Raw genomic sequence first — 16,578 nt, forward strand, 5'->3', positions numbered from 1 at the left:
GGTACAAAAAGTAACTTTACAGTAGAGAAACCTGACTACTATGTGAAACAGGTGATCAAGGTCAACATCAACAGTGATAAATCATGTTCACATTAAGTACTCTTGATATGATGTAATAAAAAAATGGCACTTTATATCTGTTACTTTTCTTCCAATATCCCATTAACTCCAATCTAATCATGAGAAAAACATCAGACAAATTCTAATTAAGGTGCATTCTACAAAATACCCAGCAAATATTCTTTAAAACTGTCATGGACAGTAAAATGAGCAAAGTTTGAGAAACTGTCACAACCAAGGAGGGCCTAAGGAGAACATGACAATTAAATGTGCTATGATAGGATCCTGGAGGAGAAAAAGGATATTAAGGACCATTTAGGGAAATCTGAATAAACTACGGACTTTGATTAACATTGTTCATTAACAGATCAATATAAGACGTTAATAAATAGGGAACATCATATCACTATAAGACGTTAATAAATAGGGAACATCATATCAATATAAGATGTTAATAAATAGGGAAAACTGGGTTTAGGTGTATAGGGGAACTCTCTGTACTATGTTCTAAATTTTTCTGTAAATCGATAACTATTCTAAAAATAAAGCTTATTTAAAAAGTGAAATACAAATAGACAAAGATTGTAGGAATTTTATGTACTATTAAAATTTTTCCCATAAATATAGGTTACTTTTTAATTCATAGGGAAATGTAAATATGTAGTTATCTATATAATAATTAAGTTGTTAATTATCTTAAATAAATAATCAATATCTATAATGTTTTGTAACTGTGGATGTTAGTTTGGTTGGTTTACTTCGTTGAGGCAATATAGCTTAGTGATTGGTTAAAAACATAGCCTCTACAACCTGATTGCTTGAATTTGAATTCCAATTCCATGGCTGAGAGACACTGGGCAAGTCACTTACCCTCTCTGTGCCTCTCAGTTTCCTCACCTTTAAAAAGATAATGATAGATACTTCATAGATAAAATGGATGAGTTAAAACATGTAAAATACGTAGAACGGTGGCTACAACATAGTAAGCCTTCCATAAATGTTTGCAGCTGTTCTTATTAGTTTATGCAGCAGCAGAAACAGGTTAATAATATAAGTTAGGTCTCAAATGGAACCTAGTAGCTTTGAAATAAAAAAACAAACAAACTTCTGAAGATAATTTTATTAGTTGTAAGAAATAATTATATTTTCCCCCAGTTTTGCACTGCAAAGTCGATTCTTTGTTTGGCCTATAGCTAAATAAAAGTTGTTTATGGTAATACTACTTACTTATCAAAATCAAGGTAGAGTGAGTACTATTATAGAGTTGTACTATACTCTTTGAAACCTATCATAGTCTTAGAAGAGAAAGGAAAGGCAGTCATTTCAACCCCCCTTCTCTGATGTTTCACAATAAAATCTATAGATATTAATATATTTAGGGAATTCTGTATGAATACTTTGCCTTATTTTGAGGTCTCAGGCCAAAAGAGCTTGATTTTTGAGTGTTGACAACAAAATCAATATTCAAAATTAGTGCTGGGTATTCAGCAAGAACTATGAAATATTAACGGCTTAAATGCCTAAATAAACCAAGGTAATAAATTCTGGTCTTCTCAGAGTCAAGGAAATTAATAAATGGATATATTCAAAACTATTAAATGTTTTTCAATTTCCTTAGTTTTAATTTCTAATAGTAAATAGTAACAGATAAGCCCACAAAACCAAAAACTCTTTGGGATCCTCGATAATTTTTAATAGTATAAGGATGGGTTCCAGAGAATCCCTACTATGATCTTTCTAAAAAATCACCGCAAAGCATTCCAATAGCTATCAATATAAATATTTTACCAACTTGAAATTCTTTTTTTCCTATAAGGAAGCCCTTATAAACACAAAATGAAGTTGTTTCAAGTCAAAATACTGAAAAACAGTAACTTAGCAAGAAAAAGTTATTTTGCAAGAAATTTCAGAAATACCTCAAATTACCCTATAATTCCAATTTCCTGTGATTGAATATACTTTGGACGCTTCTAAACCAACAGAAATGAACATGACTAAATTTAAAAATGTTAATTACAGAGTCAACTACTAGCACATCGCTATATCCTGATAATACTTCAGCTGGGACTTTATAAATTTCAGCAAGCCCTTAATTATGTTTTAAAAGTGCTAAAAAAATTCCATTTTTAACAAATGTTTTCTCTTATAAAAGAATAATGCTACCCCAAATTTTTTTATGTAGTAAAAAGCCTCCTATGAAAGTAACGAGTTTAAGAAGCTCCTTCACCAACACAAAATATTCCCCCCCACAAACACACATACACAGTAGCAGCAATGAGCAAAACACATGAGGCTTTAACTATTCTTTCCTAGTACAGAAGAAAGGTTAAGTAGCTGACTGGTGTGGAAGAAAACAATAGATTTAGATCAAGAAAGCTGGGTTCCAATGCTTGATTTTTCCACATTCCTTGAACTCTTAGGTTCTCTGATCTCAGATTCATCATCGGTAAAACAGAATTAATAAGAACACCTATCCTAGCTATCTTAAAATGTTGTGAATATAAAATAAATTAAAAGAAACAATTGCTTTGTAGTCTTAATACATGAAGTTATTATTACTATTAAATCTGTAAGCTATTCAAACTAAATACCTTTGAAAACAGATTTGTCTCATACAGAATTATGTTCAATAACAAATATAGTTATAGCAAGGTACCACAATAATTTGGCTAATGAAAAAGAAACACTAAAGTTAAGTTTCGATTTCATTTTATATATAAAATCTAAATTGGTAAATTACTTAGAAATAAAATCATAATTAAAGATATGCTTTATAAAAACACTTCTACACATATGAGTTAAATTATAGTATTTAACTTAGTAATATAACTAAATACAAGATAATTTTTAAATTTTATAGTGGCCACATTGTAAATGTAATGAAATTTAATTTATACTACAAAGATATTAAATATGTGAATATATTAATGTTCAACCAAAATCTTAACACTAGTTATCTAGAACAGTAGAACTCCTATATCCCAATGTCTGTTTGTTTATCTATCATCCCAGTAATATAGTAATCTGAATTTTAATTTATTGTTTCACTCATCTGTGCCATTTATTTTGTTTAATTTAGCTTATCAAGTGAAAACAGATTAGCCAGCTCTACTTTTTAGTTCTCATGCATTAACACAATACTGCAGTGTTTATATTGCAAACACTTCATGGAAATGCTTAAGTAAATAAATGAAAAAATCCATGGTGTTTTCCTGGATTTGAAAAAAAAACAAACCTGAAAATAATTTTTAAAATCAGTCTTGTTAATTCAGCTTAACCTCTCTGGGAAAGCAGTGAAAACAACAAGGAGGAAAAAAGGTTTTAGAACTTATCATTAGAAAACTATCCCCCATCCCCCCCTTTTTTTTTTTTTGCTGTAATGACTTCTGAATTTACAGGATAAAAGTAAAGTCTGAACAGCAGCTTTCCTTATCCAGCCACTTGAGGGGTGTAAAAATAATAGCTGACATTTTAAAACACTTATTCTAAGAGCTTTACATTTATGAACTTGCTTAATCTTCACAATAACCCAATGATGTAGGTACTATGAACTCCTTTATAAGCTGTAGAAACTGAGGCACAGAGAAGATAAGTACCTTGTTCAGTGGCAGAATGAGGATTCCACCTTAGGCATTCTAATACTGTAATTTGTGCTCTTAATCAATATGCCATATCAACATGGTTAAAGAGGAAATAGTTTAATGGCAGTACTCTACAATTTGTGATTTAATAGGCTGTAACTTCCAATGCCAGTTACTATTTTAAGTGGTGTTAAGTTATGTAAACCATTCTAGGCAAGTACAGAAGAAGAAAGTAATCTCCTAAGAGCTGGCACATGTAATAAATGAGCTAGCTGTATTTCACACTTCATTCCTCAAAGATTCATTTTTTACCTTCTAGGCACTAAGGTATAACCTATTAACACTCACATTAACCTCTCCTAAGCGATATCCATTAGAAATCACTTGTAGAGAGGTTTACTTCTAAAAGAACACGGCAGTCATCAGGAGAGTCACTGCCTAGAAAAAAAAAGAAAAAAAGAAAAAGAAAAAAAGAAAAGAACACAGCAGGAAGGCATATTTGAAACTAGCAATTTAAGGTTTCTAATATTCCACAAAATTCCTGGCACACTATAAAGGCTGAAAGTTAATTAAGAGTCATTAATAGTCAATGATTAGTCAAATTAACACTTACGTGTCAAACAACAGTCAAATTAACACTTATTGAAATTTGTCTGAAATAAACTTATACATCTTGCTGTATATTTGCCCTGGAAAAAAGTTGGGTTAATCAATAAGACAGGATTTCAATTAAGTCTTTGAAAATGTATACAGATCTTCCCTCCCTAATAATGTAACATATTACTTAATGGCATTAAACTTTTTATTTAACTCCTTCTGTTCAATAAAATTTGCTTTAGAAAGTTAACATACTTCTTCTAACTATAGTTCTGTTAAATTTAGGATCTAGAATTCATCAGAAGCTACCACTTATGAAATCAGTTATGTTTTCACAAAGTAAGTGATAGTGATACACCCTTAAATTAGAAAACACTTTTAAAAAGTAGAGAACTACTTTATCTGAAACTGAAAATAATATCTTATCTTTCTTTCTAGCCTGTTTAAAAAAAAAATGCAGAAAAACAAGACACCATTGTCACATTAGTAAACTTATTAAAATGCACTTAAAAAACAGTGTCATGTAATCAACAAGCTACAAGAAGCATTAGACTGATTTTCCTTCAAATATGGCAATGGACCCTTCCAAGAATCGAGTATCAAAAAAATATTAAGTATTTGCACTATTCTTTCTAGCTCAATTAAAAAGCCTTACACTTTACAAATTCCCAAATTTTGAACTTCCTTGAGTGGTGTTCTACCTGGGAATGGGGGGACATATGACAAAGACAGAGTTTAAGATTACCGTAAAAACAAGAACAACATTTATGAATCTGTTTGTTGGAATTCAGAAGACATTATTTTTCAGGGGACGACCATAAACCTGAATTGGTATTTACACTGCACGTATATTAATCTGTGGTGGTAAATTTAAACACAGAGGATGCGTGTATAATTGAGGGCCTTTAGCATTTTAATATAAGATGCAATATTTTCCCCTGTAATTATTCATAATGCACCTTAATAACACTGGATAGAGATCTAAACTTCAAATTTCCTATCTGCTATTTGTATAAAACTCCAGGGTAACCTCCTCCTGGAAATAAGTGGTAGACAGAATTAACAAACTCTATCATTTACCCTATCAAAGCAAGTGTTTTCACAGTCTAATCTCCCATATTAAGCTCTCTATTTTTATTTGTAAGTAAGATACACTGCATAGGTATCTTAAGTCTGTTAAGGGGTATAGAGCTCTTTGGCAGAAATTTATTTTCTCTAGTCAATTCCTCAACAACTACTGCAATATGAGCTTTACGTTCTCACCTGGGAAATTTTCATAAATACCACATTTAAGATAATTATCATAAAACTTACATTTAAAAATCCTATAGAGTGGTGGAAGGGAGGTGGGTATCCTCTAAAATGCATTATGGAGTTTGAAAACAAATAGTTAGCTGTCTTCTTCATCTCTGAACTGTCTATATTCAGAACAGTGTAGAACTTCCAACTCCAATCAAATTATAAATCACAGAATTATAAAAGTGATAACATCATTCTTAGCAAATTTATTAAATGACTTAAGCCATATTCCAAAACTAGTGAGTAGCAGACCTAGGCCTAGAACCTAGATCATGTGATTCTCTTTCCAGAGCTCTTTCTGATACCTCTTACTACCAATTTAACCAAACTGTATAACCTGGCTGGAAGTTGATCCGCTAGTTCAAATCAAAGAAGGGCATGAAAGCTACATATTTCATAGGTAACTTTAGGAAGGGGAGTCCACAGAGACCCCAACAGTTCTCATTTCTAGGTAAAAATTTTCTTAAATTTGCTCCCATAACAACTTTTTCTAGGATTTCTTTTAACGCTGTAGGAATAAAAAATATTTATAGCTCAAGAATTCATCTCATCATTGAGAAAGGCCAAATGTCTATACCGGCACTGTCCAATAGAAATTTCTTCGCTGATGGAAATTTTTATATTTTCACATAGCCACTAGCCACATGTGGCTTATAAGCCTTTGAAATGTGGCTACTGTGACTGAGAAACTAAATATTTAATTATAATTAAATTTAAATTGCCACATGTCTAGAGGCACCATACTGGATAGTGCAGATCTAGATAATCCCCAGTGAAAACAGAATTGGCTACTAAAATCATGAAAACTGAGCAGTGTGTTTACAGAGTACCTGCCATGTGAAGCAGGTGAAATAGCATGGAAAGAACACATCATTCTGCACTCATTACCTCTGGGTTCCAAATGAAACCATTATTTATCAGAAAGAGGGGTTGAGATCACATAATCTAAATTATACATACAGCTCACCTGTAAAATGGGACTAAAAATACCTGCCTTTGTGGGGACTGCGTGATTTAATACTGTTTGTATGTAAAAGTGCTCCACAAAATATAAAGCCTACCCTCGACAATATGGTTGAACATCTGAAGCAATAGTCAAGTAACTTTGTACATCACTGCCTGATGAGAGGTAAAGTATAGAAGGAAAATGTTATTTGAATTACACCAAAAGGTGATTTCATTTTATACCTACATTCTATATTCTTAAAAGCTAACTGTTTAGCTTTTTAACAGACAACTGAGATAAATTTAAAAACTGTAAACAATGCCAAAAATTAGGCATCCTTCCTCTTAAGGAGGCAAAAGGCAATACTGGCAAGGCCACTGACAAAATACTGACAAGGCTCCCTCACTGCAAGAGGAAAACAGTGAAACAGCTCTTTGCTGTGTGGCCAAAGTTTACAACGATGATGGTATTAAATAAAGAACAGCAGAAGAAGAATCAAGTCTCATGCTCCATTATCCATATCTAACTAAACAGATGTGCTTATCTCTTAATTAAAGAAGCAAATTGAAAAACATCAAAACAGAATTAAGTTTGATTTTTGAGGAAAAAAAACATTCAAATGCAGTGATTTTAGATTAGGTTTTAGGAACAATATAGAAAACAGAATCCCAGCAGCAGTATCAACAATTTAAATTACAAACATCAGTTTGCTTGTTAAAGACCAATAAATGAACTGTGTTACCATTAACAAGGTTAAAATGCCATCGAAAATTTTACTCTATCAAATGGGCTCACCTGCTAAAAACCAAAGACTTATTTTTGTTTTTTGTATTCTTGTTCCCTCACACTTACCAAGTTTCTATAATGTATTCTACTGTACCTGATTATGAAACAGGTAAACATCAAACATATGGGAAAAAAAGTCATAAAATAACTACAGAAGAATACCCTGTCCCTAACACTGTGTACACACTTCTCTGTAACGAGGCTGGCATTTAAAATTTTACAAACTATCCAGTAAGAATGCTAAGAGAAGATAGTTGACAAACCTGAAAGAATAGCTTCTTTCAAATATAACAGCATATGGGAGAACTTCCTTATATCATTCACCAACTCCTTGATGTAATCCGGATCAAAAATAGAATTGGAACTTAAAGACTTGAGCCCCATTTCAGAAGTTGTAACATCAGTAGAGAGCTGGCCTGATGACAAAACACGTTTTTTCTTTGTCTTTTTCTGTTTGTGAGCAATCATCCTCTCATATAACAGTCAGAAAAACTGAAATCCTTAAGGGGAGTAGGGGGAGAAAAAAAAAAAGAGAAACAAAAATACTGCATCAACCAGGGGAAACATTCTACTAGGTTTTCACAAATAGCCCATAGCCCACCTCAGTATTGTATTAAGAACAATCACAACAATAAACACTGTACTGTATTACTACTAATAGTAGCAGCTTCCATTTATTAAGTGCCAGTAATCTTGACAACTCTATGATACACAGACTACTGTTCTCTTCATTTCACGAGTTAAAGAATCTGAGGTTTGGAGGTTAAATGATTGGTCTAAACTCTTAGCTGATAAATGATGAACTGGTACTTAAACCCAGATCTGCCTTGTCACCAAAATCCATGCTCTTAATTCCTAGAGTAGATTTTTTAAAATTTGTAAATGTTTTCCTGAACTGTCACTTAGTGGAAGGACATATTCTCCCTCCATGACATCATCTTCAAAAATAAAGACGAAATATGAGCTTTGAAAAAAAAAAAATTGTTTTCAAAATCCCCCTCCATCACTTACTGTGTGTGACTTCACAAGCTCTTAATCAACTCTTTATATTGGTGTGTTCATTTATAAAATGGGAATAACATCCTGACAGCACCTACCTCATGGGATGATTGTAAGCATTAAAAGAGACAATGGTACAGAAGTGTCCATTCAACATATAAAAGTAGTTCATTTACAGTTAGTTCTCAATAATAATGCATGCACATACATACATATACATGTACACATACACACAGACATAATATGGATTACCAAAATTCAGCAAGAATATCTCTTTGTTGAAAACAAGTTCCAAGGGTGTCCACTAATTTGACACACCCTGATTGGCTGAACAAATAAATGTATGATTATTGGGGCAATATTTCTGGGCATTTCAGGATGGTATAGTAAAAACACAATCATTTGGAATGAGAAAGATTTAGATTTGAATCCTGGTTGAATACTTTTGAATGTGTGACACAATTTGCATAAAGGCTGTGTAAAGACTAAAAAACACAAAATTAAAAGACTTCATATGTGATATTTAAAAGGAAACACAAAGTTAAGACTCTATATGTTAAAACACCTAATCCTGGCATATAGTTGGAACACACACAAAAATTTAGTTTCTGCTTCATCCTTACATTTTACCTTTTTAGAATAGAAAGTCCTAATTTTGTTTGCATATATCGGAATCAAAAAGGAAATGACTGGTGGAATTAAATTAGCTCAAGCATCATCAATAACACATTTAAAAATATTTTATACTGACAATTTGAGTACTTTCAAAATGTATGAAGGACTAAAGATTCCTGTGAAATTCACAGTAGAAGTTTCATGTAATATTCATTTCCAGGTCATGTGTAAGATATATTACTGTACCATTTACTCCTTCCTATACTTGACCCAACTCTAGAGATTGTTTTCTTCTTAATCTATATATAGTTCTCTATCCACTTCTATCTCTTCTACCACTTCTAGGTGAATTACTACCATTTTGGTCTTAGCTACTGTTACTAATTTTCTGATGATCTCTCCACATCCCATTCCAAATGCAGTGAGTACACTTTTCAAAACACGAATCTCATCATGTCATTTCTCTGCTCAAAACTCTTCCAAAGGACAAGTGAGACGTTATCATGCACTATAAGGCTCCACATGAGATCTGGCTCGTACCTACCTCTGCAATGTCACCTGGAGACATGATTCCTACTCAACACTCCTGCCACACATACCTTCTTCTCATTCTTCCAACAATATTTGTTTATTGTGACCCACAGTAGGAAACAATTTTACATCATGGGCCCGTATACATGTCAAATATGTTGTGTTTGTATATGATGGTACGTGTAGGAATGCATAAAACAGAATACAGATTCTGGATAAGGAGCCAGGTAATGTACTCAGATGATTTCTATCCTATCCTGTTTTATATTTTAAAATGCTGGTTGCAACCCACCAAATTGGTTTCAAGTCATAATTAGCCCATGACCCTACAACTTGAAAAACAACAACTGTTCGACTCAAGGTCCTATCTCTACACAGTTCCATTTGCCTGGACTACTCCTTCCCCTTTGTTTACTCATTTTAATCTCAGCTCAAAGATCACTTCCTCAAAGAAGCCTTCGTGGACCATCCCTTACCCCATAACCACCACCACCACCACCACCAAAATAAAGCAGAATCTCGTGTGAGATGCTTTAGAGAGTCTTATGTTTTTCATCATTGCACTAATCCAAGTTCAAGTAGATGGTTCATGTCTTCCTATCTAGACTATAAACTCAAGGAAATCAAGACCATGTCTGTTTGCTAACCACATGTTCTCTGTTCACAGCATAGAGCATGGCATATGAGGGATGAACTACTCAAAACTATTTGCAGAATGAATGAGCTTATAAACTTATAGTTATAATTAATGTTTATAGAAACCAAAATGGTTAACTTTGGATTGTTGTAGTATTTTGAATGGAAAATACAAATGATTTTAAAAAATATTTCTCTAAAATAGTGTCTTTTGAAATACACACGTACACAAACAAAAAAAATAAGCATATGAAGTTGAGTAAAGGCACGATTACATAAAACTGAAATCAAAGTTGGATTTCTATTGTTTCTCTACCTCTGATTATTAAATAAGGTGTCCTAACACTTCTCTGATAGCTTTTACAGTTTCTTTATACAATAGTCTTATTAATCTCAAATTATTTCTGAGAATGTAATTTCTATATTTAAACTAGTTTCAAACCTATCTAACGTTAATACTTAAATATGTAGATAATTTCTAAAATGAACCCAGGACAATTTTTTAAGCACTATTATTATGCCTAAGTCTCAACAACAACAACCCAAAAACACTCAAGTGCTGTGTTTGGGCAGCACTTTTACAAATCACTTCTTGAGAACACTATTAACCTAACGCGTTTGCAGCTTACTTAATAAAAGTCATTCTGATTAATTTTGATGGCTTTTAGTTTAATAAATTAGAAATTTGGTCACTGTCACTGATAAAAAAGATGGTTATAAAAATTAAAGACATATATAACAAGTTCCAAATAGAACAATTCACTTATCTCAGCAAAAAGAATTTACTTTACAAAGTGTCAAACTAGTAACCTAAAGCTGTAAAAAATGTTTCAAAAAATGCTTAAACATTTTTAGCCAAGACTAAGAAAAATCTGTAAACAAAAAAACAAAAATGGTGGGAAAAGGAGGAACTATTCTACCTCTAGAATTACTCAGCCTTATGGTGAGTAATATCCTAATTTTGTTATACATACTTTACCACTTTTCATTCTTCAAATTAAAAAAAAGAATATTAACAGTTGGAAAAAAATTTAAATAACAAAGTTAAGTCAAGCTTTCATAAAATTGAACTATGATAATGAGGAAGTTTGGAGGATATAAACTTTCCAAGACCATATACACTACCTTCCCATGTCTCAAAATGAACATCCTCTAGTCTGTGGTAACATAAAATGTAGTAACAGATTGCAACTGGCAATTTAATTAAATGAGGCAATAATATGGAAAGCATTTAGTACAGTGCCTGGTTCAAAATGAAGACTCAATAACTGTTAGCCATTATTACTAGCAGTGTTTTATGGCAGATTATTTTTTAACATAAGTAATGAACAAGATATGGCTTCACTACAACTTATCTGTAGACTGTGAGCAAGAAATACAGGACTAGAAACAATTTCAGAAACTTAACTGACTTCGTGGAAACCTACTAAATCACTTCCAAGTGAAGTTTGAACTGTGCAAACAGAATGTTGAGCAAAATACTTGTGAAACTCTCCTAGTTCTCATGCATCTCTTCAAACTCCAAATCTTCAACATTAAAAATGTGTTCAATCCATTTCTCCAAGAATTTTGTTGCAAACAGAAAATTACTGTGAAAAACTTTCTCCATATGTTCTAAATTCTAAGTAATATGTGCATTAGAAATGTGAACACTAACTTCCTGGTACTCTGGAATGTAGCTTTTCCAAGACTTGCAGTAGCCCATGTTAACGTACCCTGTCCCATGTACTTCCTTTCCAAACGTATCACTATAGAAGTATTTTCGTTTCAGGCATTGGGTTGTCTAACTGAAGTGTAAAACTGCGCCCAAATATCTGTTCTTAATAGTTCACATCTTACTATTTCTACCTCTGGAAAAAACCGCCAGACATTTCAGAAATCTGAAATTTCAGCATAATTTCCGATTTGGTGAGACTCTACTTAAATGCTAAAAAAAAAAAAACATTCTGGAGGTCTTTAACTGTATTTTTAAAAAACACTATCCACAAATAGGAGCATGTTAAAAAGTTTTATCGATAGTGTGTAAATAACTGTAATTTCTAAAGAAAGGCTTGCAATACGCATACACTTCATTCCTGTGCAGTTAGAATCCAGCACGTTTTAAAAAGCTGCCCAACCTCCCACGCCTCCAAAATATCTAGCATTCCTGGCAAGCAGGGCTCTCCCTTGACCAGCCCAAACTACCCAATGTCAAAAGCACGTTCTCTATCCCAGTATTTAAAAACAGAGTGGGAAAATCAAGCAAAAAGGGCGGCGAACATTGATAGCGAGAGCCAAGAGATATCGTCACGGAGATGGCTGGAGAAAGGTGTAGGGGCGCAAACGTCCCTCCTATAGCAGTTAACAGTCCTGCTCTCTGAAAAGGTGTGAGGCTAATTTCTTCTTGAGAAAAAGTAAAAAAAAAAGATTAACATGGAGATATGAGGTTCGTCAGTCTCTAGTGTTCCAGACTGAAATCTCTCGCACTTGACCTCATCCGTCAAAAAGAAAAATTTAAAAACAGGAAAAAAAACACCATCAAGCCCCAAACATCCACAACGGAACTGGGAAAACCACTGACACAGAACGAAACGCCCCTCCTCGGCTCAAAAGACAAGAGAAGAGGAGAACAATGCACCACGGAAATCCTAAAATATCTCAGGAATGAGAGAGACCCTGTTAAAGAGATGACTGCTGTCAGGGCAGGTGGGAGCGAGAAGGGATCCGGAGCGAGAAGGGATCAGAAGCAAAACTAAACGCTAGTGGTCAAGAGCACGGATTCTGGAACAAAACTGCCGTGGTGTAAATCTGCACTCTACCAATTACTAGCCGGTGTATTCCGACAGGTTTTTAACCTCAGTTTCCCCATCTAAAAAACGAGTTAAATAATCTCGGACACGTGAGGATTAAAGAAGTTAAAAGTGGAGAGCTTTTAGAGCAAGATGCGGACAGAGGGACATGCTGTGTATGTCTGCTTTTAGTATCATCGTCATCATCTGCTCTGGGCCACCGCTCGCGCCCTCCCGACTGCTCTGCTCCTGTCCCGCCAGGCGCCCGGCTCGCCCACGTCGGACCCCTTCCAGAAGGACCGGGAGCCCCAAGGACCCCGGCCCAACTCCCAGCGCAGACCGCAGCCGCCTCCGCTCGGGGCCACCCGGACCCTGGACCGCAACTCGCCGGCGGCCGCTGGGGGTGACTCCAGCTCCCAGCCGCATCCGCCGCTTCACACTCACCGCGGCACTCCATCCTGCGTCCCGGACGCAGACGCCGGCCCAACGCTCACAGCCGCCGCGGCCGCGGCCGAGGGCTGGAGCTCACCAACCCCATCCCCCACGGCCCGCGGACGCCCGGCCAAGCCGCCGCCGCAGCAGCTGCAGCTACCGCCAAGACTGCCCGGCCGCCCTCGCCCCGCCCTCTGGCCTCGCTCCTCCCGCCCGACCTTGCCCCGCCCCCTAGGGTCCTGCCCATTGGCCCTCACGCCCGGGGGCGGGGCTCGGCGCCCTGCAGCAGGTGGGGCGGCTGCTGGCTCGCGCGCGAGGCTAAGGCTGTCAGCTGCACCCGAGCCCACAGGTTGTCCCCGGCTTTGCAGGACGTGTTAAACACCCTGTGAGTCTCGCGGCAGGGTAGGCGGAGCGAACCTTAGGAACAAGTCACCTGATGACTATATCTGGCTAATGGGAGTTTCTCAGGTAAGCAATCTACATTTCTTATGAGGTACATCTTTTGGCAACCCTGTTCCTCCCTCTCCAACTGCTTTAAGGAAACAAAAACAAAAACAGGACCCTACACAGATAAAGTGTAACACAGCACAGGCCTGGCTCAACTCCTTTTCAGAAGAATGAACTCCCTCAAAACCAGTCGACTTGGCCTTCTGTAGAGGGGAATACTTTCCACTTAGACCAATATTATATTACTTTCTTCAACTGCACTCTCAAATTCTCTCAGAATGAGAAAAATTCTTAGAAGGGTGAAATAATTAAAGAAAGCAGCCCGGGCCGAAAGCACATAGGCTTGCAATCATACTATTCACTAGAACAAGCAAAGTCATTTACCTCTGAATGTGCTGGCACATTCAGAAAGAAATGAGGGAGGAACAGAGGGCACATGAGGAGAGTGCTTACCCACTATTCCCATTAATAAAGATTGTGTTCTTTATTAAAGTAGAACTTGCAATGTCACTGACAATGTCTTGAATAAGTTCCTAATGGGAAGAGAGTATATGGAGTGGAGGTAGTAGTGGGACAAGAGACAGAAAAGAGCATACAGGAGGGAAGGAGAGAAGCAATGAAAGAGAAACAGAGATGTGAGAAACAATCGTGGAGAGGTGAAAAAGAGCGGGAAAGAAGACCAAGAAAGATGCACAGAGAAGTGGAGGCAGATAATGAGAAAATAAGATGAAGACAGAATAAGGAAGATAGGAGAGACAAATAGAGATGATAAAGAGAGAAAGAGATAGAGCTACCCACTGATGGAGAAAGGGAAGAGGGATGCCTCTGACTCACAGTTCTAGGGATGTGAAGCCAATTAGGCCCCTAGGTTGATATGTGAAAAAAATAAATAAATATGAGAACTCCAGGCTCCTTGATTACCTGGATTCTACAGTTATTTTGCAGAGTTAATTTTTAAAAACTTACCCATTAAGCCTTAAACCTAACTGTATGAAGATTAAAAGCACTAGAAATGCTAGAGATACCGAACATCCAAATGTTTCTCTCTGGAGGAGAATGATGTGGCATGGACACTCACCATGGAAACCACTGATGGCTAAACTGAAGGACACTAATGGGGAAAGAGAGGGAAGGATTCTGGAGGCCAAGGAGGGTAGTGGCAGGGCAACTCTCAGGAAGCTCAATGGAGGAAAGTCTTACCCTCGAAACTATTCTGGGTTAATCTCAAGACCCTTCCCACCAGATATACCTCTAAACCATCTCAAAACAGCCAACTACTATGCCTAAGACTGACACAGAATGAGTCTTCTATGAATATTAGTTAAATTACAAGTAAGGTTATCTAAAGGAAATTTTAACAAGTCTCTCAATCTCAATCCTCCTCTTAAACCTTTTAAAAATATGATAATTATCTATCATCTTCTCTACCTTTCTTCCTTAGTAAAGAGAATGATGACATTTGGAAACATTAGAAAAAAATAGTGGTTTACTTTTAAATTAAAAGGATTATATTAATCCTCCACTTACATTTTGCTTAATGTTATATTAGATATATGTTTCAAGTAAGAAAAGTACATTATTGTAATAATACCTTTCTGCAAGTCCAAAATTCTTGTTTTATAATTAAACTGTAAAGTGTTAAAAAAAAATTTTAAAAAGTAAAATTATCTGTATATCCATTGTAGAATTCTGACATCTTAAAATGTTCAACAAGTTACAGAAAAACATTTAATGAAGAAATATATAATTGACTAGAAACTACTTATGTTTTTGCCATTTTACATTATTAATGTCTAGTATTTTTTTCCTTCCCAAACAGAAATTCATATTCTCTATAATGTTGCTCTTGAGTCAGCCATTCTGTGAAGCCTTTACTTACATTTTGTTAAAATCATCTTTTTCATGTGTTCTCTGCAGTATTAACATAGTATTGTTATTTTTGCTAGGTAGATGTCTTCAAATTCCTGAAGCTGATTCTGTAGTTTTTAGGTAGCCTACTTTTCATAACAGAACATGAGTATAAAATCATCTGACAATGTCTGGAGATATTTTTAGCTGTCATACTGGGGAGGAGGTTGTACTGACATCTAGTGGGTAGATGCCAGGGATGCTGCTAAATATCCTACTTGCACAAGAGAGTACCCCCAACCCTCCCACCCCTATCCCTAACAAAGAATTATCTGGACCAAAATGGTCAATAGCATCGAAGTCGAGAAACCCTGCTCTAGATCCAATTATCATTCTATAAGCAATATAAAAGATAAGAGGAGCATGTTAAATTACATCATAGAATGTACTCAGCAAATCTAGACTGTGGGCCATTTTTTAGAGCAAACAACACAATTACTTAAACAAATAAATTGCAAGGATAAGATGAAAAGAAAATCTATAGATTAAAAAAGTCTTAAAATTTTAGATATGTCAAGTGAAGAATAAACAAGATCAGACTTGTCCTTCTATATTATCTTAAGACATTGTACTATAGACAGCACAGAACTGTGATCTTCAAGAGATCACAAACGAATGAGATAAACCTTACAATCACCCCAACTTTCTGCCTGGAGGCGCATTTTAGACCATGGCACAAGAAGGGGGCAGCCAAGCAGGGCAAGGTATTCGTGTTGAGGAGACAGGGATTATAGTTCAGGGAGACTGGGAGAGGATGGAATGTGTAGGGCAGAGCACCAGGGAGGAAGGAAGAAGACTCCAGAAATCTGCATAGGCAATTTCTTAATTCTCTTGCTGAATATAAAGCTGCACACATGTAGGGCGAAACTCCACAAGGATGGGCAAAGAATTTCCAGGGAGCAGTAGCAGGACATTTCCCATGGCTCCCAAAAGGCTGGGAGATCTCTGAGTTTTCATCAGCCAGAGTAGAGAG

The 16,578-nt window shown here is 35.6% G+C and overlaps 1 protein-coding gene across 5 annotated transcripts in view; it reads right to left on the reverse strand.

Annotated features, from left to right (window-relative positions):
* The window catches only part of ARHGAP29 (Rho GTPase activating protein 29), a 65,664-nt gene that overhangs the window by 42,857 nt on the left and 6,229 nt on the right, over positions 1-16,578 (reverse strand). The window contains exons 1-2 of one of the 5 annotated variants that reach the window (XM_006919424.3): positions 13,263-13,410; positions 7,533-7,769 (exon numbers count right to left, since the gene is read on the reverse strand). The exons of 1 other annotated variant lie outside the window; for it this stretch is intronic. In XM_006919424.3, coding sequence (XP_006919486.1) covers positions 7,533-7,737 — 205 coding nt within the window. In that variant the 5' untranslated portion in view covers positions 7,738-7,769; positions 13,263-13,410. Of the gene's footprint in view, positions 1-3,989; positions 4,080-7,532; positions 7,770-13,262; positions 13,414-16,578 lie in introns of those variants that run through there. 3 more of the 5 variants (XM_025052050.1, XM_006919425.3, XM_025052049.1) reach the window with 3 other exon arrangements.

This window comes from Pteropus alecto, unplaced genomic scaffold, assembly GCF_000325575.1.
Source record: "Pteropus alecto unplaced genomic scaffold, ASM32557v1 scaffold25, whole genome shotgun sequence".
Classification (NCBI taxonomy): Eukaryota; Metazoa; Chordata; class Mammalia; order Chiroptera; family Pteropodidae; genus Pteropus; species Pteropus alecto.